Source organism: Sebastes umbrosus, chromosome 10 (genome assembly GCF_015220745.1).
Source record: "Sebastes umbrosus isolate fSebUmb1 chromosome 10, fSebUmb1.pri, whole genome shotgun sequence".
In the NCBI taxonomy this organism is placed as follows: domain Eukaryota; kingdom Metazoa; phylum Chordata; class Actinopteri; order Perciformes; family Sebastidae; genus Sebastes; species Sebastes umbrosus.
Genome location: NC_051278.1, coordinates 19,177,197 through 19,204,860, shown reverse-complemented (window position 1 = coordinate 19,204,860; position 27,664 = coordinate 19,177,197). Strand labels below are relative to the sequence as shown.

The 27,664-nt window shown below is 39.6% G+C and overlaps 2 protein-coding genes across 2 annotated transcripts; one reads left to right on the top strand and one right to left on the bottom strand.

The window, feature by feature from the left end:
• The first annotated feature begins 781 nt into the window (after positions 1–781).
• On the top strand, positions 782–11,119 carry tmem87b (transmembrane protein 87B). Its single transcript, XM_037782700.1, has 19 exons — positions 782–1,010; positions 2,918–2,978; positions 3,068–3,159; positions 3,235–3,369; positions 3,460–3,513; positions 3,742–3,913; positions 4,200–4,261; positions 4,634–4,817; positions 4,899–4,998; positions 5,101–5,194; positions 5,939–6,010; positions 7,109–7,217; positions 7,357–7,415; positions 7,505–7,608; positions 7,707–7,780; positions 7,893–7,966; positions 8,122–8,174; positions 8,280–8,310; positions 9,759–11,119. The coding sequence occupies exons 1-19, from the start codon at positions 861–863 to the stop codon at positions 9,798–9,800; spliced, it is 1,722 nt and encodes a 573-aa protein (XP_037638628.1). The 5' UTR covers positions 782–860; the 3' UTR covers positions 9,801–11,119.
• Positions 11,120–14,201: 3,082 nt separating this feature from the next.
• On the bottom strand, positions 14,202–26,401 carry LOC119495837 (fibulin-7). The gene is made up of 8 exons (XM_037782701.1): positions 26,027–26,401; positions 23,847–24,009; positions 21,384–21,560; positions 18,859–18,984; positions 18,575–18,712; positions 17,836–17,973; positions 17,276–17,414; positions 14,202–15,763 (listed from the first exon to the last, which is right to left on the bottom strand). The coding sequence occupies exons 1-8, from the start codon at positions 26,102–26,104 to the stop codon at positions 15,391–15,393; spliced, it is 1,332 nt and encodes a 443-aa protein (XP_037638629.1). The 5' UTR covers positions 26,105–26,401; the 3' UTR covers positions 14,202–15,390.
• Positions 26,402–27,664: the final 1,263 nt, after the last annotated feature.

Below are 27,664 nucleotides of genomic sequence, written 5' to 3'. Positions count from 1 at the left end.
TAACAAAACTACAACTTATTTAGGTTTTGGCAAGAAAAAACAGGTTTAGGCAATAAAACTACAACTTATTTAGGTTTAGGCAAGAAAAAACAGTTAGGGTTTGGCAACAAAACCACAATTTATTTTGGTTTAGGCAAGAAAAAACAGGTTTAGGCAACAAAACTACAACTTATTTAGGTTTTGGCAAGAAAAAACAGGTTTAGGCAATAAAACTACAACTTATTTAGGTTTAGGCAAGAAAAAACAGTTAGGGTTAGGCAACAAAACCATAATTTATTTTGGTTTAGGCAAGAAAAAACAGGTTTAGGCAACAAAACTACAACTTATTTAGGTTTTGGCAAGAAAAAACAGGTTTAGGCAATAAAACTACAACTTATGTAGGTTTAGGCAAGAAAAAACAGGTTTAGGCAACAACACTACAACTTATTTAGGTTTTGGCAAGAAAAAACAGGTTTAGGCAATAAAACTACAACTTCTTTAGGTTTAGGCAACAAAACAACAACAACACACGTATTGGATCTCAACCCAACAAAGCATCTGAACAGTGTTAGCAGAAGCTTTTGCTAACTTGGATAGTTCGGTAAAGTGTGAAAGATATTCACAGATTCAAACTTCCCGGATCAATAACTCACAAGAGAAACATAGTTAAAACACCAACGATGTATTCATGCAACATATCCATCTTCTCTTATAGTAGCTATGTGTGAAGTTCAGCTGTTCACCCTTCTGTCTGCAGAAGTACAAAGGTGTTACTGAACAGGAAGTGTCACACTGATAGTCCTCCCCCTCCTCCTCCTCCTGCTGCTGTGGTCCACAGCTCCTCCTGCAGGAGGAAGAGTTGTTCACACCCCAATACCGACATGGCTGCTGCGGTCAGGATGAGGACGTGGAGCTGTCCCACCACAGCAGCTTTATACCTATGGAGCTTCCTCTTTCTACTTCTACTCAGCACCATAACCTCGGTCTGTGCAGCGCCGGAGACCGGCCTCTGGGAGATCACAGTAGTCAATGTGAGTGATGATCTAAACCGGAAACACTGTTAATGACTGACACACATGCTAGCAGCTAGTGTTAGCAGCTACATTAGCCTTGTTATTGTGCTCTCTATCAGCTGTGAGTGTGTAGACAGCCGTGTAATCTGGCTTAGTTTAATAGTTAATGAACACTCTTGACTGTGACTTACTGTCTTTAACAGATTAGGATAATAAAGTGTGTCTACCGAGAGAGCAATGTGTGTTGTAAAGCTAATTAGCATTGTGGCTAACAAGCAGTTCAAGTTAGACAGCTGTCTGAAGACTCCCTGCTGTTTAGCTGAGAAACCATCATATATATATATTATATATAAGCCTATATATATATATATATATTTATAATATATATAATATAAATATATATATATAATATATTTATAATATATATATAATATGTATTATATTTATTATATGTATTATTATTATTATTATTATATTATATATTTATAATATATATATTAGCCATAATATATATATATTTATAATATAAATATAAATATAATATATGTATATATATTATATTTATAATATAAATATATATATATAATAAATATTTATAATATATATATTATGTATTATATTTATTATATTATTATTATTATTATTATATTATATATTTATAATATATATATATTAGCTATAATATATATATATTTGTCTTATGGTCCTTTATCACCAACCTCTAACACATCACTGCTGTAATATGGCTAGGTGATATAACACACCCTGAAGGTTGATTTACAGTCTTGTACAGTGGAGTCCCTCCTCTTGTTTACCAGTACAGTTACAGTTCATAGACTTTATTTATTTATTTATTTATTTATTTGCACATATATAAAACTGCACAAAATCCAGTCAATGGAAAAAAAAAAAATATCAAGAAATGTGTCAGGAGAGGTCAAGGAGCCACAGGCTTATACAAAGAACCCCCCCAACCGTAGGAGAGAAAAAAAACAATGACAAAAGAGGAAGAAAGATCTAAACTAACATAATTTTAAAAATACAACAAAAGTTAAACAACAACAAGAAGTACACAAAATGCTTATGGTCCTTTTATCACCAACCTTTAACACATCACTGCTGTTAAACAGCCAGGTGATATAACACACCCTAATGGTTGATTTACAGTCTTGTACAGTGGAGTCCGTCCTCTTGTTTATCAGTGTGTTTCAGTTCCCAGACTCAATCCCAGGACAACTAGAAAGCCTTGATCAATAATTTAAACAACTGAGACGTTTCAGATTCCCTCTGTTGTTGCATCTGTCTCTATATCTAGTTGCAGTATTAGGTGTGCTAAAAGAGGCAGGGATGCAATACCTGGAAGAGAGGTCACCAAATCTGTTACAGACCACATACAGACAGACATATATAGATATAAACTGGGGAAAAAAAGTTCAGAAACTTGTGTTTGGTGGATTATTTCTCTGTTGTTACGATGCTAATTGGCATTGTATTTTACATCGTTGGAAAGCCTGTTTCTTTACCTTCACAATGTTGTCCAACTTGTAAGGATCATGCATTTGTGGGATGAGCAGCACAGCTGATTATGTGGGTAGCGCCCAAGAAAAATTTGCCCAAATTCTCTGCCAATGGTAAACAGTGTATTCTCCTGTTGGTATTGACTCTTGTTTTGAGTTCTTTGGTGGATTGAATGATTGAACTCTCTATCAGTAACAAGAAACAAACAAGACATATTGGCAATTTTACACTTTATTAATTTAATACGGGGTCAGGAGCCTCAGTATCGGGTGAAAGATCCATACGCATCCACAACAGCCTGGCACCTAAATGATGAATCAGTTCAAACCAATTATATATTGCTCTGGAAGAAAATATAATCCATTTGTTGCACTCCAGCTCACAAACTTTATTTATCCATCCCGCAGACTTCAAGACCACTGCTGTTAAAGAAATCCATGTATAAAGACACCAACATTGAAATGAAAGGTGAGACGTGGAAAATATGCTCATGATGACCCATCACAAAATGTGTCCCTTGTTTTTTTTTTATCATCACTTGTGTCTTCATCTTTTAGTTGTGCATTTTGGCTGTCCTGAGGCGGTGAACTTCACTATTCGCTGGTATTTAAAATACTACCCCTGTCACAATGAATTCAACAATATTGAAGTAAGTACAGATGTCATACAAATCTATCAGACAAGTCTATCCAGACTTCTGAGTTGTGACTGTCCTTGTCTGTAGGAAATGTATGGGAGAACACCGCTGAGTCGTGGAGAGGGCCTGGACCCAAATCCCCTCGGACAAGGAGAGTACATCGAACACAAACACGCTCCCATACCATGTATCAGTGGACGCAAACCCTTTCCAATGTTCCAAGTAGGTTTGTCACAGCATAGTTACACACACACTTCGCATCATGGCATTTATTATCTATCAAAATGCGGTAACTGTGTGTGTTTTTTTCAGAAAGCCAAGGCAGAGCCCCATCCAGTCAAACCACCTGTTGAGGGTGCAGTGTCTGTAAGAAAACATAAATGCTCTTTGATTTTAATAGAATAATGTAAGATAAAGTTAGCAAAGATTTAAGTATAATCTCCCAGAAAAGTAACAGAATAAACATAATCGGCCAGTATTCATTGTCTTTAACTATCGAAGTGTTTTGTTTATGTTTAAATGGTTTTCACATATAGTATATAGTATTAAACGAATTTTAAAAAATAGTGATGTATCACTTTTGTAATACTGCAGGATAAAAAGGAAACCAGATGGATTACTGAGGAGTACAACAGTAGCAGCACCGCGAACAGCAGCAGTGTAAATATCCATGACAACGTGATAGCCACCACGTGGAAGGACGGGCCTTACCTGCTGGTTGTTAAGATTGTGGCCAGTAAACCGGAAGCCAACTGGAATTTAACAGGTGAGCTTTTTTTTAAACAGATAATTACATCATGAGCAACTAATATACTGTGTGACTGGCATGGAGGAACTTTAACACCCTGCGTTATTACGCGTCATGGAAACGGTTGGTGGTGCATTACAGTGCAGAATTGACTTCCCTGATCAGCAACTGGCTCATAAATGCGAAGCTGTTTTGCAGCCGACACCGAAATGTCACATTTCAAAACTTGTCACCATCACAAACAAATAATAATGTTAATGTGTTGTGCTCATTTATCTAAAGTCTGTTTTTTTTGTTTTTCCAGTTAATGTGATGATGAAAGGCAGCCATGGCTACATTTCTATCACAGAATGGCCTCTCATGATTGTAAGTAGATGATTTAAGGGATCGTTATAATGAAGGGTTGTATTTTACTGTTTTGGGGTTTTGTGGTTTTTAAATGACAGAGTCAAAAGATTTGTCCACTGATTTAAAGGGACAGTTCACCTAAAACCTAATAAAACATCCAGTTGGAGCTCTGTTCAGCCCAGTACAATCCACTCCAGGGAATTGAGCAGATTCATAAACTCAACAACGACATTTGACTTTAGCAAATCACGCTGAAGCTGAAAGAGCAGACTGTACTATGAAGAAGAAAAAAAAAATGTTTTTGGATGATCTGTTCTGTAATTTTCTTTTTCGGTCTCTAGCTAATGAAGAACAACTGCTCCCACATGTGTTTCCCTGTCTGTTTTGTAGTTCTACATGGTGATGTGCATAGTGTACATCCTGTACGCCCTGCTGTGGTTTATCTGGGCAGCGTGCTACTGGAAGGATCTGCTGAGGATCCAGTTCTGGATAGCGGGGGTCATATTTCTCGGGATGGTGGAGAAGGCCGTCTTCTGTGCCGAATATGAAAACACCAATACTAACGGCTCTGCTTGTGAGTGTCCACAGATCACCTTTTTCATGTGAGGTAGTAAGATGTTTGGTGAATATACGTTTTGTTTTTTTTCCCCTTCAGCTCCAGGCTTGTTGATCTTTGCCGAGCTGGTCTCTGCCCTCAAAAGGACTTTGGCTCGATTGCTCGTCATCATCGTCAGCCTTGGCTATGGCATTGTAAAGTATGTCAACATCTATTTGAACACACACAGCTACTTGTTTGTTGATACAATAATTTAGTTTTTTTTCAAACAAAATCATTTTCTTTGTTTCTATTGTTTTAGGCCTCGACTGGGGCAAGTGATGCACAGAGTTGTGGGGCTCGGCATCCTCTACTTTTCCTTTGCGAGCATTGAAGGTGTCCTGAGGATTACTGGGGTGAGTAAAAGATCAGTGCATGCAGATGTCAACAATAACAGATGACATACAGAAGTTAAAATTCAAATTGCTTATTTGATTTGATCAACAGTCGTAAAAACCTCCGAGATATTAACAACAATTTGAATCGGAGGAAAGCAAACAAATCCTCAAAAACTGTCTAACCTGCTAGTGTTATAATGACAAACAACTGTTCAATGATCAAAACGGAAGAATCTGATGATCAGTGAGTCGACTCATTGTTTCGCCACTGCTTGATTGTTTATATCCTGATGTTAAAACTAATTAAGAATTAGCAGCACAGTATTAAAGCTCTGTGGTTTTGTTGTCAGATTGTGTTTTTGAAGTAAAACTGACATCGCAATTTGTGTATTTTCTTGATTTGTCGGGGGGCTAAAAATGAAGGGTCGAGACAATGGCCCCGCTCTCATTACAGCTATTGTTCTGGCTGTGCTTGACTCCTGCGCCATCTGGTTCATATCCTTCCAGTGTACTCCTCAGCGGCACCATTAATCACTAGTTATTATACCCTCATGTGACAACAACGTGGATGTATTTGTTAATTAGAAGTGATTTTGACCTTTCTCGCCTTTTTGGGTTGGATGTTTTGGGATTTTTCTTCTTTGCACTATGGTGAATGGTTCTATTTTTTTACTGGCCGTGCTGCCTTTTTATTTCCCATCCTATCCATATCTTTCTCCTCTTCCTCGTTTCCTCTGGTCCTGCTCTGTCCTTCCCTTCTAGGCAAAAGACTCTGACTTGGCCCTGCTGGCCAACATTCCCCTGGCTCTGCTAGACTCCTCTCTATGCTGGTGGATATCCTTTTGTGCACCCACAACCTTCCCCCTGTGTGGTTCCTCCCTCTGCTCCTCCTCACCTCCTGCACATGAGCCCAAATTAGAGCAGGAGAGGTTTATCTGCAACTGTCGTCTTCCTTTACCAGATAATAAGCAGTGAAAGAGCACTTGAAGTACAAGTTGGCAGAGAGACATACAGCAACATACAGCATTCATCATTCATTTGCTACTGAAATGTATAACAACTCTTTTTGTTTCTGGTTGATGGTTTAACTGCTCTTATAATCTTCCATTCTCACTGCTTCTTTTCTTGCACAATCAATGACATTTTGCCATGTTTCCATTAATGAACAGTCTTGATCTGAATTGGTAGAAGTGATTGATTTGCATGCCCACCCACCTTTACAGGTGGCCCTGTCTAAAAAACTCTATAAATATGGGTACATTTTCTGCAACATCAATTTAGAAATTGTTAATGAAAAACTCCAGGAGTTGTTAAAGGGATAGTTCCCACTGTTGACAAATTTATATATATTTATATATATATTTATTTATATATATATATATATATATATATATATATATATATATATATATATACAACAACTTATGTTGAATACACCTGTGAAGGTGGAAGGAATTCTATGAATTGGCCAATAAAATACAAATAAAAGACGTATAATTCGAATCCTATTTATATATATTTCAGTTGTCCACATTATTAGGTACACTCAGTTAGGTCTGGGTGGACTAGATAGTGGTACGTTTAGCCTGTTAACTTCCTGTTCGACCTTTTTCTAAAGAAAAGGCCACATTTACACTGTTAACTTCCTGTTCCACCTTATTCTTAAGAAAAAGACTTCTACGAAACCTGAGTAACACCAGAGTGCCAGAATTGTGCAACATAGGCTGTTTCTGACATCAACCACATTCATTTGCCGAGTTACAGTGTGTAAGTGAAGTTACCACTTTGTTTTATTTACATGTGACTCAGTGTCTGGAGGAAAGACTTAGTATAGACTCATATGTAGAAGTTATAAGGGCCCATTGATTCAATTGTAATATAGTTTCTATGTAATGTCTGCCACATGTTATGTATACCTTGACTGCCACTAACATCTTTGTCAGCCTGGCACAAACCATCAAGACTCTGAAGCTGAGGAGAAACCCCGTCAAGTTGTCTCTCTACAGGCACTTTACAAACACGCTCATATTTGCCGTCATTGGTAAGTGGTACACTCGCAATCATAATACTCAGTCTCTGCCAGTGTTCATGAGTTATTTGTATTTTCATCCATATAAAACCTGTAAAAACAGAAGTCCAGATTCGAAACAGAATAAAAGTTGTGCCCCTTTCTCCCTCAGCTTCCATCATTTTCATGGGTTGGATAGCAAAGAAATTCCGGCTAGCAGATTGCCAGTCTGTGAGTACGGTGTTGACACTTTCATCAGTAGTAGCATTAAAAAGAAATGCAATTACATTATTGATAATTGGAGCTGTTTTTGTGTAAAGGATTGGATTGAGCTGTGGGTGGAAGATGCTTTCTGGAGGTTCTTGTTTTCCGTCATTCTGTTCGTCATCATGTTTTTATGGAGACCTTCTGCAAACAACCAAAGGCGAGTAGTACATTAGGACTGTTGACGTCAACAACATGAGCTGGACTGGACACTTTTTTTCTGAACTTTATTAATCACTTAATTTCACATGTCCACAGGTATGCTTTCACACCTCTCATGGATGACTCTGACGATGAGGAGATTGAGGAGTTCCTTGCCTCTACACACCTTGGTACGGTTACATTTCGGGAGCGTTTCTTTTACCCAGAACACTGCAAAACATCTGGAGTGTGTAATAGTGTTGTTATATTTATTTTTCTTTCCTGTGTTTTTTTTCTTCACAGCTGATGGCATAAAGTTGAGAGCAACGAAAAGTGAGACGAATGGCACCATGAAGCCTGCAGAAACCAACCCGGCGGTCAGTAACACAACCGCACACTTGTTTTGGAGTATTTCTGTGTTGATTAGTGGAATTCAGTGTGGAAATGCAGCCGTACAAGTGTGACATGTTTCAGCAGATGGCAGTATTTACTTTTTTTCTATCCTCCTTTTTTTTTTTTTTGACTTGTCCAGGAGGAAGACTTGAAGTGGGTGGAGGATAACATTCCTAGCTCTCTTACTGATGTGTAAGCATCCTATCAAATTTATATTTATTAATCCTGCAAGGTGTTTTCATAGAAGACATTTGTGATTCTAACAGAGTCTCTCTTTGTTCCTGTTTGTCACTGCAGTGCGCTACCAATCCTGCTCGACTCAGATGAGGTATGAATTACTTACTAAATGACTTGCTACTTGTTTCTTTAAGCAGAGACAGCTGTTCTAGATATGTGGAGATGAGTAAGAGGGAAACAGTAAGAGGGAAAGCGTTGCTTGATAATGTGAGGGGCTCATTGTGGAGTTACTGTATTAGTAACAATGTGGGGACTGACTTCAGGACACAGTGGACCCATGGTGAATTCTTTTGGGGCATTTAGGCGCATTTTTTTTATTCATACCTACATTGAAATCAAGCACCTACTAACTGACTGCTCGCTAAACCCCTCCCCCAAACAGGGATTGTCCAATCATAGCTTAGCAACCGTAACTAGGCACAGCAGGTATGTCACGCTTTGGATTTCTTCACATGTGAAACGTGAGAGCAATGCTCTGCATTTAAAGAGTAACTGCAACCAGTCTAACAATTTGGCTTTCCCTGCCAACTAGTGGTGATATCATGATTTTATCACAGCCACAGCATTGTAGCACTTCCGGTTCCCTCGGCTCTAAGTCAATGGGTTTTTTGAATGGGTTTTTGGTTAGATGCCTGAAATAAGGTCTGTGGTTAACACAAGCTTAAGAGATTTTAACGTTTTGTTCTACGATATAAAATTCATCAGTAAATATCCCACTCTGGAATTTTGAAGCTTTTATGTGTCTTGACAATGGCAGTTGCTAACAAGTGGCTAAATCAGACTACTAAACGTCATCACGTCGACTCGTCCTCCTTTACAGCCTCGTGTATACTCGCGCTCATGCGCACCGTGTTGTAGTTCGTTTATAGCCTAACGTTAGCTTTTTTACTTCTGGCGATTGCATTTACGCTTCAAAAATCATAAGAGTGGTGTTCATTTGTGAAAATGATCTTACGGAACAAAACGTGTAATTATCATAAACGTGTGTTTGCCACAGAGTTTATTTTCGGCGATAATCCAAAACCCAATGGAAAAATCGCATTGGTTTTTGTCGAGGGAACCAGGGCGATGCTAACTTCCTGGTTGGGCAACAAAAATATCATGTCATGTCATCCCTGCAGCACTCTATAGTACCACGCGATATGACAACTGGGTGCGATCATGAGTACATGTAGGTAGCTAGCTAAAGCTGATAAAATCTGCCAGTGGTCGACAGTCGCTGGTTAGAATTGAGAAGCCTGCTTTTGTCTACCACTGTCTGAAATTAGGAACCCATTGTTTAAAAAATTACTAAGATTTTTGGGTGGTACAGTTGCCACTGTTATTGTGAACTGCACATGTGCTCTGCCACAATGGAAAGCTTGAGGAGGCGTAGAAGCAGCAACTAAGGGGAGGTGAGGCTCAGTGAACAGTTCATTGCGTCTGAATAATAGCATGCAATAACATTGGTTTTCAGGAGGTTTCTGTCTGAAACTGGAAAGTAAAACTTAATAGCCTGGACAAAAATGTTTAGTTTGTATTTTCACGTTATTTTTGCAGGAAATCATGACGACCAGATATGAGATGTCAAAGCTGGAGTGAGGCAAAACCTTTCCAGCGATGGAGGGAGAACATAGCAGCTATCCCTGACTCTGCGTCTGCAGCAGGGTCTTCTCCAGGAAGGATTTCCAGTAGGGGTGGTGGTGGAGAAGTGCCATTTAGTTTGTCAGGGCACCTTCCCGTACGGCTTCTACTTCGCAGGGTGTTGCAGGTCACAGTTTAATGGGGAGCTCTGCTCATTTCCTCACGTCTTAAGAGCAAAGGACTCTATCGGAGGTAAACTGTCTTTTCACTGACCAACTGGTTCACTATTTCATTGATTATGATCAGTTTTTGAGCCTTTCTTTCCAAAGAGAATGTTTCATTTTATATTAAGTGCTGTATTTATTTCTGTTTATGTTCATGTGAATTTATTTTATCAGAGAATTAAGAACAGTGGGCCTCATGCATGAACATACTCTCAAATGAAGTGTCTTTTTTTGCGGGCATCTAGATGTTATTGGTTGGTTGTAATAAAATAAGATGCTTATTTATGATGGGGAAAATGATCAGTAATTAACACCAAGAATGATTTATCTAAGTTATTTTTTACAGCCAGGGGAGAGACAGAAAAATTTTACTTCCATGTGTTTATTAATTCCAACAGATTCTTTTCTTTATATATAAATGTATGATTGTCCATTTCGGTTAACAGTATGTATTTTTCATGTGACTGCACGTCTGAAGCACACTTCTTTTTTTTGTTTTTTTGCCAACATTAAAATCTGAAAATTCAAACACACTGACTTTGAATAGAACATTTTGCTCTTATGCACTTTGAAGATTACAGCTTTGCCTACATGTAGTTTCTTTTATGAGGCCTAATCTGTTCAGGTTATTGAAATCAATATGTAGGAAAGTGTCGCTCATGTCTCCGGCATCCTCAGTATTGGTGTGTGAATGAGAGTGAGGGGGATGAAGAAGCACAAACGATTTGAATTTAAATGTAAATGGGTTAGAACTGGGGGGTTTGCAGTCATGTTTTGAATCTGCTGTATGTGTATGTGTGTGTGGGGGGGTGGGCAGGTTTTTGTGTGTTCTGAAATAAGGAGCAATATACTGTATGTCAATATGGAGTTAAATAATGTCATTATTTATTTGTGTTTCAAAGTGTACTTATAAGTTGTTAAAAGTGTGTCCGCCCATGTTTACTCTCAAGTGTGTTTACAATGCGTGCTTCCATTTATTTAATGCACAGCTCGTTTCTTATTGCTTTGCATTGTTTTACTTTCTTTGCTGATAAAAAGTCATTGTGATGGTTTCACAGACATCTTAATAATATTCATGTTCTGTTAAATAAGTCTTTTTTTTTCTTCTGAAAACGGCTGTCCCGGTGTGTTTTTTTTGTCTGTTGGAACACTGTCATTGTCTTCATGTGTGATGTCTTAAGTAAATGTAACAGCAGGACCATCCCATATTATGACACATTATTATACAGTTATGTGGTTAGCATAAGCAAAAGCTGATCACTTGGGTTTATAATGTCACTGTTCCGTTTTTGTATTGGTTGGAAACCTGGAATGATTGTGCTTATGATGGCACGCTGTCCTCCTGTTATATAAAACTGCAGACACCTGCAGTGGACCTTGATTATTTGTACAGATGGGTATTGGCTGATTCCTGTTATTGCATAATTCCACAGGTGGAGAGGAGAGGTGTCTGGATAATATGACTCCTCTTATTTTATTTTATTTTTTCATAGGTGTCACGATAACCTGGGCTTAAACTTTTTCGAACCAGCAGTTTTCGTCTCTTTCTTCCTTCTCAGGAAGTGTGTACACTTAAGATTAAATATTAATCGAAAACAGGAGAATGTTTTTTTTTTCCTCGTCTATGATTTTCAGTATTCATTTGGTAATAAAAAATACGTATTTTACTACGGTTGTGATTTTGCTGCGTTAGTTGAAATCTCTTACTAAATACCAAGAGGAAATAGGAGAAGAAACTGGTGAGTGAATGGCCTATTGTGAGGAAAATGGTGATGAATGATAATGAAATGCAGACTGAAATCCTGAAAGGAGAGTTTGAATGAAGCCCAGTGGATGAAAATATAAACCCTGAAGTTTTCTCTCAAGTCATTAGCCCTCAATAGGCTTGTGGCCAAGAAGGCTGAAACAAACAACCCAATGTATTTGTCGTGTTGACATTACAATTTGTTTTATGGAGTCCAAACTGGTTAACCCTTTTGAAATTAAAGTGCCATTTACAGTATCCAACATGGACATCATTTTATACCAGGTGTTGGGCTTGTTTGTACCCTTTTCCATTAAAGAAAAATGCTAAGAAGTAGGCCTCTGTTGTAGTATTTGGGTCTAAAATACCTCAGCTGCAACTATTCAATTATGAAATCACCAATAAAACCATCATGATCTCTCTGTGGAGCCAAGCAGGAAAACATGGCCTCATTTTGAGAAAAGCCCCGTTGGCCCCAGAGCCAGAGAGACCTGGTTCCTCCATCTGAGCAACCTGCTACAGCAATTCATTCATTTTTACAACACTTTTCTTGTCGATCCATCATACACAGTACGCTTTGTGCTGATAATAAGACTGCATCAGTGATATTTGTCTCAATCATAAAAACTGTCATTATTTTATGGCCTGTTATGGCAGATTATATAGGCCACTTCAAAGTCAGAGACAAAAGCAAAGAGACCTTCATTCTGCTTTCCTATCACTCACATATTCCTGCATTTCTTCCAAACATTTATCCCACGTGAAAGATGATCCACAGGCGACCTCTCCCCTCTCCTGGATCATAAAAGTACAGCAAAATTCCTCTACAGTGCCTTTCATTCTGCACTAACCCACCAGCAACGCACGTGCCTCTTTTCTGTTTTGATGGAGATCCATAGATTTATAGAGTTTCTGCTGTTTCACTTCAAAATGACTTATGGTTTTGTGCCAAAAGAGGATTAAGGAGTATACTGTATACTAGGGGTGTAGGAAATTAAGAGTATCACGATATTATGTTTTGTGATACTGTATTGATTCTGTGATAAATGCACATGCAGATCCCACTGATCTGATTACATAAAAAAGTACATTTTTGTTATTCAAAATCATAATACATCGCCTTGCTTAACCCCTGTATCATGATACATATCATATCACCAGATTATTGCCAATACACAGCCCTACTGTATACTGTATAGTAGCTTGTGAATTTGCTTGAACTTAATTGTGCCTATTTCAACCAGCAGTTCAGCAATGACAATTACCAATGCACAGGAAACTTGCATTGGTTAAGGGGAACAGATAGATCCTTACCAACACCAAAGACAGAGGACAATGAATTTAACAGTACGGCATCACTTCTTAAAGGGGAACTATGCCCATTTTCAAAATTCAAACATGTTATTCCTATGGTCTAAGACAGTCCAAAAATAAATAATAAAATATTAGTAAACATGAACAACTCCCTCCCAAATCCAAAAAGTAGAGTGCTAAAACTCAAATTTGTGATGTCATAGGGTATAAAGTGAGGAACTGCTCCATAGACTATGAATAGGGAGAGATGTTATAGATGACGCTGAGAGCACCCAGGGGAATGATCTGAGTATATGGAGACATTTTCTGTTTCACAACTGACAACACTACAACAGAATAAAGCTCATTTGGGTACAATGGAGCAGCTCCAGATGTTATACCCCATGACATCACAAGTTTGAGATTTACTTCTTCTGGTCTCTGGCTTTGAGAGGGAGTAGCTCATGTTCACAAATATTGGTTGAACTTTACTAGGCCATGGGAATAACATATTGGAATTCTTAATTTGGGTGGTGTTCCCCTTTAAAGTGTCAAAACCACATTATAAGCTTCATCTAATTTGTATTTACTGCATGCCACGGTGTCCTTGTGTGTATCTAATGTATTATTTTGTCCATCCCCTATGAATTTTGCATTAAAATCACCATAAGCACTAAGAGGAAGACACAACAGAGCACCAAATTCACCATGTGTCTGTGACTCTGACGTAAAACCAGTGTAAACCCCTCTGTGCTGGCTTTGCCTCAAGGCCCTTACTGTATATTTTCTATCATTACTCTCTAGCAAATGGCTTGTGTTATGCAGCTCAGCAGCTCTCTGCAAATTGTCTCTGGCAATATGTCCTTCCGCCTGAGAATGGAGGAAACATGTGAACATCAAACAGCCCGAGCACAAGCGCTGGAAACAAAGGCTGCAATGTGAGCCCTGCTGGTACGGTTACTGAAGGAAATTACGCCTGCCATTAAGGCACATTGTCGTTTTTCAGAGCAGTGTGTACCGTTGTCGGGGCATGTGTTTTGATTCTCACCATCCACTCCCTCCTGGAAGCATGCAGCTCCTCTGGCTCATTTTATTGCAATAAAGTAAACCCCTGGATGGAGACGTGAGAGGAGGACAGAGTGAAGAGAACACATGTGGTGAACATTAGTCTCTTCTTTCTCTAACAAGTAGACACACTGAGATATGTTTTCATAATGTGACAGTTGCTGTTCCTTGAATTGAAGTCAAATAGAAATACTGTTAAACTCCTTTTGTTTTTGAGACATGTGGGAAATGCTGCTTTGACTTGTATCGTCTGTGAACTTCTGCCCCAGGGGTTATATTATAAAACACACATTCCTCCTCTCTAACCTTTCATCCATTCAGCCAGAGAAACCTTTTAGCCATCCAGCGTTCATTCATCAACTATGCGTTGGTTTGAATTTCGCTCATTAAAACGCACTCATAAAGGATGTACTGTAGAATGAAAACAAGCACCGCCACAAGGACATTTAATAGCACGCTGCTCAGCGTCAAGTGAGGTAATTCTAACAAATACTGAAATGTTAGACCGACTTTATTTCAGTTATGTATAGAGACAATTAAAATTCCAGATAAATTGTGTAGTGCATTTGCAAGCTTGCCAAATCGTCTTTGATTTTTAGAATATAATGATTTCTGGGTAACATACAGAATATGAGTAATAGAAGAAATATGCCCAGGTACATCTACTGTTTAAAAAAAAACTCCCTTAGTATAGCAGATGGTGCCTTAAACAAGGCAAGCTAGTACAAAAAACAAAACAAATATACAGTATATGATGGAAGATAAACGTTGCGTACACTATGTTACAATGTAAAAACCAGCAATAATATTTCCAATAAATTAGAGCCACAAGGGCCCTAATGTCTTATAGGGATTTATCATCAGTAAAGCGAGGGCAGTGCATCAGCCCCGGGGCCGGACCCTGAGCTACAGACATGATCTACAATGGACATAAAAATACAAACATAAAGCAACAGAAATGACAAAAACAGCCATCCCTTCCGACCCATTCATGCCTTGTTTAGCTATCATGCATTCACGCTCAGTCAAACATCAGTCAAAGCTCATACTGACACTACTTAAAGAAGCATCTATGATGTGTTTTGCCGTATATTATTAATAATATAACTGTTAAATATTGGCTTGTCACTCTTTTGGTAATTTGGCCACTGAACAAAATGCTGGCCTGCCTCAGACAAATGAGTTTCCGATAGGGGATGAAGAAACTGTATCAGTAAACTCAGTGCCCATTCTTCCTCTTCACCTTTCTGTCTCTAATCTTCCTCCTTCAGCCAGCTCGCCCTCAGAAGTTGTGAGGTGAAACCAGGATGTTAACCCTGGCCACATGCTTGGCCTGAAAGGTGCGCTCGCTGTACTCGGACATGTCCACGTCGACGCTGATCTCCTGCGGCCCGCGCAGCTGCTGGACCAGTATCAGCTCGCCGGTCTGCCTGTCTGAACGCTGCATGACGAAGATGCCCCGGGAGTTTCCGCCCACTATGCCGAAGCGCAGGCTGTCCGGCCCGGTGCGCCCAGGGGCGGCGGCGGTCGCCATGCGGAAAAGCGTTGCGGGAGTCTTCAGGTTGGAGCTCAGAGACAGGTAGTGGAAGGACACGGTCTTGGGAGCCAGGTGGCAGGAGCGGCTGTCCATGGGGCAGGGGTTTCTCTCACACTGACTGCAGGACAGAAATGCAGCAAATATTAAGCACAACGTGGTACATGTTTTCCATTCTCTGTGTGTTTTGTCACTGAGAAAACAATTACATAATTAATCCATCCCTGTGGGAAAGTGTTTAGAACTGGTTCTTTGTGACTTAAGAGAAGTGACACACATGCATACAGTACATATGAGGTCATGTGCCCTGCAGTCTTGGAATCGTAGCAAGCTGTGAACTTTTTTTCTGTGCAGTACTTCCAAACTTCCATCTCTGTTCACTACAATCTCAAAACCTGCATAACATTTTTATGTAGTATGACATGGAGACACAGCTACTGCCTTACTCGATTCCCTGTTTTCCCAAACATTTATTCATCCCCTTTGCTTGGCAGCGGAGCAGTATTTCACCACATTGATGGTTCAGTAGAAGCAAACAGAGTTTTGTTTCAGGCTCTTAAATGAGGCAGCTTGCTGATGACGGGCAACTAGGGAGATGGAAGCTGTAATGTCTCCAAACATTTGGCCGGGACACAGACGCTCTACATGATTTTTAAGAAGAAAAAAACGTCATCTAGCTAAGTTCTGCTGAGCATGCATGTTCTTTGTCAGGAACGATTTGCTTCACTGTGATACAGCTATAACCACAACTCTTATGTTTTATTGTCATCATTTCTATTGGTTATGAAAACATTGTACTCATTAAAGTAAGATCGGGGAGCGTCTGGTGGCATCATCACTACAACAAGGTCAGAATCTCGACCAGTCAGACGATCAGGTTTTAAACAAGAGTTAACAGTTTAGCCAGATTATCTAAACCACTTTATTTGATGGTAAATCTGAAAAGTGAGTGCACCCAAAATGTTTGTAATAATCTCTCGTTGCACAGGAATACTGTGAGCACACAACTACAGCAATTACAGAAGGTCAAAGCAGAAGCAGGAGGTTGGTTAGTAAACTATGATGGATGTTTATAGCGGTTGTAGTAATGGTAATCATCTGCAGCCTTTGATTTCTTCTCCAAAAAAAGTTTGGTTAACTTGGCAGTTAGTGGCGTTGCAGCGTCGCCAGATCTCAGCAGTTACCATGGAGAGCTGAACGTTATTTCTGCCAATAGCAATGATGGCCAAAACTAAGTCCCAAATTGTATGAAACGTGAATTTCCCTTTACGTAGTTCTGCTGGAGAACACTGAGGCTGCAACACCTTGCTCACCTCTTCAATGACAGTTTATACATGTATTTTAATTGCGCATGCTGGTTCACTGGCATGGATTACTGGCACACCTGAACGCAGCAATGATCCATTATATTTCTGTTTTTCTTGCTATTCAAAGTGTAAATGTCCGCCAGGAGCCCATTACTGTCTCACAGTTGGGTCTGATTTAGTATGCACAGGGTCATTTAAAAGTTGACGACAATTTCCTGCTGGCACGTGGAAGATGTGATCCTGGTTTATGTTTTTTCTACAGCTTTTCACTGACAAAACAAATGACTAAGAAAGCAAAATGGTTACATTGGGGTGTATCCGCTTACAAGGGAGATGTCTTGACGTAGCTGATGTTTCCATGAGAACGGGGACACTCTGGGTTGACACACTGAAAGCCTCCCCCCGTGTTGATACACGTTGTCCCTCGGCTACAGTTGTGCTGCTGGCTTAAACATTCGTCCACATCTGGAAGACAAAACAGCGGAGGCATGTAAGAATGAGAAGCGGGGAGAGAAACTTGCCAGACTGACTCGCTGCTTCCTGGTTACCACAGTCTGAGCAGGGGGTGCTGTGCTGTGATTGTTTATTTGGCTTTTTTAGTTTAGTCTCTCAAAACGCCTCATGCACCAACGATCCCTTCTGCTGGGAAAGGGTGAGGTCACTCATTCCACTGGCAAGCATTGTAAGCTTCAGGGGTGCAAATGAAAGTGGTAACGGGGTTTGGGGCCGACAGACACCTCTGCGGAAACAAAAAAGCTCCGCCGCTAAAGGCCCCTCGTCTTTTTTAAGTCACAGGTATTCCTCTCTGGAGCTGCATACCCAGGGAAGATCTGCAGCCAGGGCTCTGTGAATGAGCCTTTGTCCTCTGTTCCCTCTTGTCACTCACCCTCACAGCTCCGCCCGTCTGGGAGCAACTTGTAGCCGCTGGGGCAAGAGCAGTGGTACGAGCCCGGGACATTCACGCACTCGTGGACGCACAGCTTCCTTCCTTGGTCCAGCTGGTAAAATTCACACTCATTTACATCTGTCAAGAGACAGACAAAGAAATGTTAAACATGCATCACATGACCAGGCAATTGTGCACGTAAGAGTAACTAGGAAGGAGGAGATGTTTGGGATATATATAATTATATACCTCATACAATTTACAGCACACTCTAAGGAATCAGTTTTGTTTCTGTCTCTCAGGTTTTCGTCTGTATTTAGGTCCCTTAGTTTAGCCTTTTGAGCAATCTCGGAACCCATCGGCTATCGGTCTGACAATGGATAAGCTAGAAAATGCTCATTTCAAAATGTTACTCAACCAATTACATCTTAAAAGCAACTGAACTGTGACCTAAATGAATGCTAATCAGCTTGCGGCCTCTCGAGAGGATTATTTTGTTTGTCACAGACTGGCTCCACAGATTACTCTCATTTGTAACCATATTAATCACCAGAGGAGTAAAAGATTTGGGTATTCTGGATCTTTTCAGCTGGTAAGTCCCTATATCGTCTGCTATTTGTCCTGCTGAGACGTCGTCGTTGAGCTGCTCTGTAGCTGACCTTGCTTCCCCATGAGGAGGAGCAGCAAAAGGAGAATTTCCCAACAGGGATCAATTAAGTAGCACGTAATTACAGCTCACCCTGACAGATACTGTTGTCAGAGGTGCCACTCATGTGGAAGCCTGCATCACAGCTGCAGTGTTGGGCTTGGTTCACTTGGGCACAGCGAGGTCTCCGGCTGAATGCTGGATCATTCATAACACTCCACTCAGGTGGTGCTGCATTAGGGGAGAAAATATTAAAGTTGAAGACCTGTGCTAACATTTGATCTGGAGCTGAACACATTGTAAACATGTACAGTATCTCAGTCTTGTCTTGACTGACATGCAAATACAAACTAAACAAAGTTGTGTGTGGTACCGACCTGTCTGTGTTTGGTGCTGACAGTGAGAGCCACTCCAGTTCTGGGGGCAGGTGCATTTGTACTGGTTAACACCATCCACACAGGTACCTCCATTTTGGCAGGGATTACTTGCACACTCACTTATATCTGTATAGGAGAGAATTATCACTTTGGTCAGCTTGTTGAGAAAGCTTCTTCTGAACCTCTTGTCAGTTTTCTACCTTTGACACTGTTTTAACAGTTATAATCTGTGAAAATACCTTTTATAATATTTGCCTTAGGTTGAAGGTGTCTATGTATGCAGCTGTGTAAAGTGGTGGAAGGTTTATCCAGCTATCTTTACAACCAGTATCAGTGTGCTTCTGTCAACCTTGACAAAATAAAGAAGACTAGGTGCTTTAAATGGGTTTCAGAATAAAATATACAGAACAATTCAACACAATGGTTGATTGACATCATCTGCAGCGCAATTTATTAAACAGCATAAGGAAAAGTGATGGTACAGGCCACACAGACCTACCCCACTCTAACAGACTAAGCTCAAAGAGTAAACAGAAAATGGTGAGCGAATCATGCAGATAGGTTCACGTGGTATCTTCTGCCAATTCACACACCTCTACACAGCTAGACCAAGCAACATAATAAAGCTCTCACAACGAGACAATGAGTCAGCATCTGAAAATTGCCAACCAGGACTAGATATCGGCTTCACACACCTGATCCTCATCAGGAACAATTAGGTTCCCACAGCTGCTCCTCCTCAGAGATAATGAACACAACCAGCCCAGAGAGTGGCAAGTGGCCCTCACTATACTTCAGAATGAGAAACTGGTAATGTCATTATGGGTACAATATGTCAACAGTAAGTCAGTAGTAGTAGTTATCGTGATGAAATCTAATGGGGATCATTTTTAAAGAGCAATTCAATAAAATCCATCTGCACCTTCAAAGTTTAAATTGTTGGTGTAAGTCTAGCCTACTATGTTTTACTCCTATCTTTATTAGGAGCATTGTGAAACACATAAGAATAAAGGCAGAAATGCTTTTGTTGTTTTGAACATGTGAACATTTTTCCTTTCTGCAAAACAAACACTTGCCAAGTACCTCACGTCTCAATAACTTCCCATAAAAGATTCTTAGCAATTCTACTCACGTTTTCATGCACACTTCATTCAAACTTCTTTACAAGTGATTTTATGACCTCCACCCACCTGAGCATGTGCAAATTGGTATAAATGCCTTTGCTTTGACTGTGAAAAAGAGTACAGTACTGGAGACATCTCAGTATTTATAAAGTACAGATCCATTCTTTCATCCACCAATGTTAAGTCTTGTTGTCTTATTTGTGGCATATAGATTAGTTAATCATCAAACGGTGGCCATGAAGATGATATAAAAGGTAGGAAAAATAGTACATCATGCCTTATGATCTTTGTTTCTGTAGTTGGCTCTTAGAGTTGTGCAGATGTTCAAATTATGAAGCAGTCTGTGCTCTCTGAGCCCACAGTATACTGGATGACAACCAATCCCTTTAATGTTTATTTGGCTTCCCCAGGGGCCACCACAGGACCATAACATGAAAAGGCCCACTTCACTCTGCTAGATATTTTTAAACTCTTCTTTACTTTAAAGTTTTCACACTCTGTCAATACTGCTTCTTAAGCATGACTAAATTTAGACCTCTTATGCCGGGGCTGAAAAACATGAACAGGGATAATACTGTGCAGAGTCGAGCCTTCTTGTGTTGTTTTAACCATGAATGTCAATAAACGTATGCACATGTTCAACTGAGCGCACCACTTGGAATTTTTGGAAGAGTGCCACCAGCACAGGCTGAGGGGGCAATCAATAGCATGCTTAGCATACTTCTGTGCTATCAGACCGTGGTGTGGGTATAATGTCTGGACCTAACCCCGTCCAGAGGGACTGCTGTCAAAGAACCACGGAAACATGAGTAAGAGAGGTAGGGTTTATCTTACAGTAGCCCAACCACTGTTGTTCACGAGGAGTAGAAACCTGGAGGATAAGGCACCCCACAGTGGAATGCAGTACAGGTGTTTTTTCTGTGTTCAGAGACATTTAATGCCATTTTAACGAGGGCTTCATTCAGTACGCCGAGGAGCTCCAGCCACTCTAAAGAATGCCTCTTTTCTTTGCCTGTTATCTGTGTGTGTGTGTGTGTGTGTGTGTGTGTGTGTGTGTGTTTGGCTTCTGGGCTGCTGTCTCTTTCAGCCTGGCATTCAGACACCGCTGAGCCAAGGTCGCCTTAAATTGGTGTGGGGATTTCTGCTCAACAGTGAATAATGCACAGACATAGTGGTTCCTGGCCCAAAACATTCCACCAAATCAGAAAAGTAGTGTATGTGTGTGGGAGAAAGAAAAAGCTCCTAATCCTGTGATGAAACTATGTTTTCATCACAGACACTAACTGAGGTGAGACTGCATTCCTCACCTGAATCAAATGTAACACTGGTCTCACACATGTCTAATAAAGTAGGATTTGTGACAAGGGGAATAGGCCTGGAATTCCCGTATCTCTCGCTCACCTTTACAGATAGCACTGACGCCAGTCCAGGTGCCGTTGTCCCGGCAGACACGCATGGCGGAGCCGACGAGATGGTAGCCCTGGGAACAAGTGAAATGGACCTCATGTCCAACGAAATACTTTGAGCCAAACTTGGTTCCGTGAGCGGGGGCTTCCAGGGAGGGGCAGGTGGTGGGAGCTGTGGGAGAGAGAGAAAGAGAGAACACGAGAGGAAGGCTGGTCACATGTGGAGTAAGCCTCCAGACATCCTCTGGCATTCTCTGCCTGGGGATATACACGTGTCACTGGGCAGCGCAGAGGCTTCAGAGGAGAGGAAGGTTCAAATGCCTCATTTATAGTCAACCAGCACAACACCGGCCATTTCTATGAGTCACAATTTCACTAGCAGCCAAAAGTTATACTATGTTGCATGCTCTGGAAAGTTTAAGGCTTGTATAACATAGAACGTAATTACATTACATAACATTGTGAATGTATTTCATGTTTGACTTTAATGACAATTTCTGCTTCAACCCACTAGGAGAAAATGTTTCCTATTCTTTCAACCTCAAGTGAAAACCACTGTCAAAACAAACAATTTATAATGTATGTCCAGCTTGTGTTTGTAGTGTAATGAAAGCTCTTTTTCTGACCACTTTGAGCATGATGGCACAGGGGTATGAAAGATAACTGTGTGTAATGTGTGTTTTGCATGCATTGTATAGGAAAGCATGTACTGTAGAATAGGCTAACCAAGCTTGCACAACATTATTTGGATGACATTATCATCAAATTAGTTCACTAATTCATTTATTGTAACTATATCTGAATCAAAATGTATTTCATTTTTATTGAAATGTGGATTTGGCGATTTTGTTCCTGATCTGAGCATTTAAAGCTAGCAGTGCAATAATTTCACTTTTGTCTTTTCATTTTGTTGAGCCTTTATTGGTGTAAATGTAAAACATCAGCTTCCTCCTGTCCTGCCAAGTACTCTCCAGAGTTATGGACTGCACTCGTCCATCACTAACAAATTGGCCTCAGTGTCTGCTGCCAAACAACACAATTCCACAAATCCACTTCCCCTGTCAAGTACCCAGCTCTGTAACTGAGATGGCCTTGCACTGTTGGATGAATACATAATCCCATAATAGAAGAAGCCATATCTGGCTCTCTATTGTCAAAAGAAAACAACTGAAGATCAACTTCAAACAATTGAATGTTCCCAAAATGTTGTAAATTTGATACTTTGGATCTTCTGTTGCCTTTAAAGGAACAATCATTCACTGAGTTACTGAACAAAACCTCAGTCATAACATAATGTGAAACTTTATGGATTGTCAATTAAATAGTGACTCATTCAGTGAAACTCTTTCTGTGAAAATGAATGCGTAGAATAATCCAAAGCCAATTTATAGTTACAGCCAACCATATACTGTGTGTTTACAGGCTCAGTGGAGTAAATATAGACATCTATTCTGTATTTTTAGCAGCCTATCATCATGGTATGTTGATTTTACAGCATACACCTAAAGAATGTGTATTAAGTCATGACTATAAAATCAAATTCGTACAGTTACTCATCATAAAATAATATCAGAATGGCATTCACCTGATAATTAAAAATCAACAATTAGTCAACTTTAAATCACCTGATTAATTTGAGTCAATAGTTAATCAGTTGTATTAAATTGTAAACTTGACGAATTCTACAATAGCCGTTTTTAAGACACAAACAGACACACATAAATACCTAAAATAAATCAAAGTATTTGTCCCTGTCTTATGCCATATGGTCAAATAAGCAGAAGATGGTAGACTACATGTAAAAAAAAACAAAAAAACAATCGTGCTTCCTTAGCTTTTAAACAAACAGTAACTTATTCATTCATTCATTTATTTACCTGAGCAGTTAGACATATGCTTAAAATGATATCTTTACCAAATTCCATTATCCAGTTTATTGTAAAATGGAAGAATGTAACAATTTCTGTTTTACAGTGTAAAAATGAATTCATACATACAGGATGTGTGTAACATTATGGCGACATTATGTACATCCATGCATAGCTCTGCCACACCTCAACATGTGTAGAGGTCTCATCAGCCAGGACAAGTGAGTGAGCTGGATTTAATAATTATCAACTACTGTATGTAATAACAAGCTGATGAAGATTATGATTGAAGAGACAGAGAAGATATTTTGACAAGTGACAGTGGGGAAAGCACAGATGTACTTTATGAATGATGGCTGAATTCCATTTAGCTGCCTCAGTCTCAGGGTTTTTTGGTATTGCACGCTGCCATGACTTACTGGGACACTTGAATAGAACAGAGCCATTCATGTTATTAGTTACACCTGTGCTTTTCCTGCTATGACAAGTCAAAATGTGTGATGAGAGAAGGGGCCTTTAAAGATGAAAATAATGATGGGGGATATGATGACTACGGTGGTGGTGTGCGTTGTTATCTGCTTGTTACTCACCAGCTGACTGGTCAGCTTGAGGTAACTTGGAGACGGAGTTCTGAAGCGTTGCCAGCTTTGACTTCATGATCCTGAGGCCCTCCGTAAATCGCATCTCCTGACCTTTCAGAAACTTCTCCATTTGACGAAGCACCCCCACCACCTGGTGCTTATCCATGCACGTCTGCGAACAAAGCACGAGCACTATGAGCAGAATATAAACGAGCCTTGGCAAAAACATTTCAAAATGCAATGACTTTCCAACAAGAACGCGAGCACAGGAATAAAGGTTACCTCACTTTAACGGTCATAAAATATAGAACATGAGCCGTGAATAAACATTAATGTGCAGCTGTGGAGCATGATGTAATTGAAACTAAACCTGTTGGTGGGCACATGGTTGTTATGGATACAAAGAGTTTTTCATTGATATTAAAATACATTATGTAACACGTTTTTACTGTACTTGCATGATGCAGCCACCATGATTTATTTTATTCTAAACTCTATTTGCTCTCCACTATTTTCCATTAGACCTCATTGCACTCACATGTGAGGCAGTATAGGCCCAGCATCTCTCTTCTTCTCTCCCTCACCCCGTCCCACGTACTATCAAAACTATCTAGTGGCAGACACAGCTGGACAAAAGCTGTCTGGCAGATGTCAGTGGGACATAAGTCCAAAACGCTGTTCCTCTGTATATTTTGCATGGCCGTAGGAAGGAAGGCACATGCTCGTTGGATAATCCTGAATGGGCAGACTCAAAATAGCATGGGTGCCACTAGCAGTTACTTGAGGGAGAAAGCTTGTCAAGCCAATACAAAGTTCCTCAGACAAAGTGCCTCTAATCCTTTCAAGAGGGTTTATTAATCACATGCTCATTGGAACAATTTCTCTGTGCAGCATACCTTACATTCCTGCACTGGCATTTGGAGGGCCCTGTACAATAACAACTAGCTTTAATACATTAAAATTCAACACGCACATAGTTTGGACCTGTGCAGTAAGTGCTCCTTTCACCTGCCTCAGGCAAAGGGGAAATGCCAACAGCTGACAAGACATGAGAGGATTCATTTCCGGATGCTACGAGGAAAGTTTTTAGGAAAAGCCAAAAGTTTCGTGTAACTTCTCCAGTGGAAATTACAGACTGTGATCACAAACACTGCAAAAAACACAATCACAATAAGCTGGATAAAGTTCTGAATCAGAATAAAACACAATTATATTATTGGTTGGGGTTAAGATATTAAAGGTGTTATTGATAACATTGATAACATTTAGCCAGTAGATGTCACATCCTCCCTCTTCTGTTCCATTGCATTTACTTCACAACATGTGGTTGCCATGCACTTATGGTGCCTTCAAAGGGTCAGGGTTAGGGCAAAGGAGGCTCTCGGGAAGTGATGACGTAAATTACTGCTCAGTGCGGATACATATTACTGTTTATTCACACAAAAGTATGTCGAACGATAGTACACCTGTTGAGTATGTAGTGCATAGTATGCGATTTCGGACAAAGCCTAACTGACGACCCAGAGATACCACGTGATACCAACGTCGTTATACTATTGGCCCACAAGCCTTGTTAGAAGTGGGAACAAACATCAGATATGAACAACAGAGATAAACATAACATAACAACGCACTTTTATTCCTTGGCTTTTGGCTCGGCATGAGAGTTGACTATTTTAATCGTTTTTTCCTTTCCTATTGGTCTTAATGCTTTTATTATTTTAATGTCCTGTTGGTTTTAAGTTGGTCTTAATGTTTTAATGTGTTGTTTTTAATGTATAATTGTACAGCACTTTGGTCAACTTTTGTTGTTTTTAAATGTGCTTTATAAATAAATTTGGATTGGATGGTTTGGATTGGAACATTCATTTTGGACCCACCGATTTTTTTTTTAAATGATTAATTCACAATCATAATACCATACTTTTATTCGGCACCTTTCTAAAAGCTCTGTGGATGTATTATTATTATTATTTCATTTTCTTGAAACATTCTTCTAAATAAAAATGTTATCAATAAGACCTTTAAAATTGATTATTTTTCGTCAAATTTATATTTCCCTAATATGGTTGGCTCAGATTTTGAGATTTGATATCCTGTAGGTCCTAACACACTTTATTAAACCTAGTTTGATCAGATCTTCTTGATTTGTGGCATAAACTAATGTAAATAAAGTGAATTGCTCTTACCTGAACGGCAGCATGACCACCCTGGATAGCTGTCAAACACAGCAAAAGCAAACACCTGCGTTGAAAAGACAGAGCCATCTCTGAGAGTTCAGTAATAATAAAGTAATACTGCTCCCTGTTGTTGATGTTCTCCAAGATTTAGAAAGCTTCTTTTTTTATAGTACTTCGATAAAATCCCCCCAAATAGTTATCTCTTATGAAGGTCCGTCCCCGGGTTTGAGGAGTTTGAAGGATGCTCATCAGGTGTCTGAGGACAGAGATGCGCTCCCGTCTCTTTATCTGAGCTCTGGAGAGTTCAGCCTCTTAGCTCTGCACGCCACCTTGGTTTCCTGCAGCAGGAATCCCTCCCACACACATACTCCCTAACATGTTTTTTCTCTTATACATCTCTCTCTTACTTTCATGGGAAGTTCACATCAATATAAAAGTGTGCAATCTAGCACACGAATATGGCCTTTATTATGTTTGTTTACTCGGCCATTAGGGGTGAAATTGTTTGTTTCTATTTCCTTACAAACTCCACGGCCTATCGAAAGAGGTTAGGACACAGGTCTTGACAGTTGTTTACTGCGCATGCGCAATGTAACAAGAGCTGCGTTACTATTGGCTCAATTATGGTGAGTGCAGACTGCGCATGTCTCGTATGCGTAGATGACTTCTCCTCTTTTAACCATCCTTGACAAACTCAAGGGGTCTCTTCAGAATAAATTGAATATTATGACGTCCAACTGCTAACTGATAGCTAACGCTAAGTAAAAAAGTTAGTAGTGCAAAGTACAAAGTACAAAATAAATATACCAGATATAAAAATACAAGGAGATGAAGAAAACTGTTAAAAGTGAATATAGTGCAGAAGAGATTGTTAAAAAGTGAATATAGTGCAGAATAGACTGTTAAAAGTGAGTATAGTGCAGAAGAGACTGTTAAAAGTGAATATAGTGCAGAAGAGACTGTTAAAAGTGAGTATAGTGCAGAAGAGACTGTTAAAAATGAGTATAGTGCAGAAGACTGTTAAAAGTGAATATAGTGCAGAAGAGACTGTTAAAAGTGAACATGGTGCAGAAGAGACTTAAAAGTGAATATAGTGCAGAAGAGACTGTTAAAAGTGAACATGGTGCAGAAGAGACTTAAAAGTGAATATAGTGCAGAAGAGACTGTTAAAAAATGAACATGGTGCAGAAGAGACTTAAAAGTGAATATAGTGCAGAAGAGACTGTTAAAAGTGAACATGGTGCAGAAGAGACTTAAAAGTGAATATAGTGCAGAAGAGACTGTTAAAAAGTGAATATAGTGCAGAAGAGACTGTTAAAAGTGAATATAGTGCAGAAGACTGTTAAAAGTGAATATAGTGCAGAAGAGACTGTTAAAAGTGAACATGGTGCAGAAGAGACTTAAAAGTGAATATAGTGCAGAAGAGACTGTTAAAAGTGAACATGGTGCAGAAGAGACTTAAAAGTGAATATAGTGCAGAAGAGACTGTTAAAAAATGAACATGGTGCAGAAGAGACTTAAAAGTGAATATAGTGCAGAAGAGACTGTTAAAAGTGAACATGGTGCAGAAGAGACTTAAAAGTGAATATAGTGCAGAAGAGACTGTTAAAAAGTGAATATAGTGCAGAAGAGACTGTTAAAAGTGAA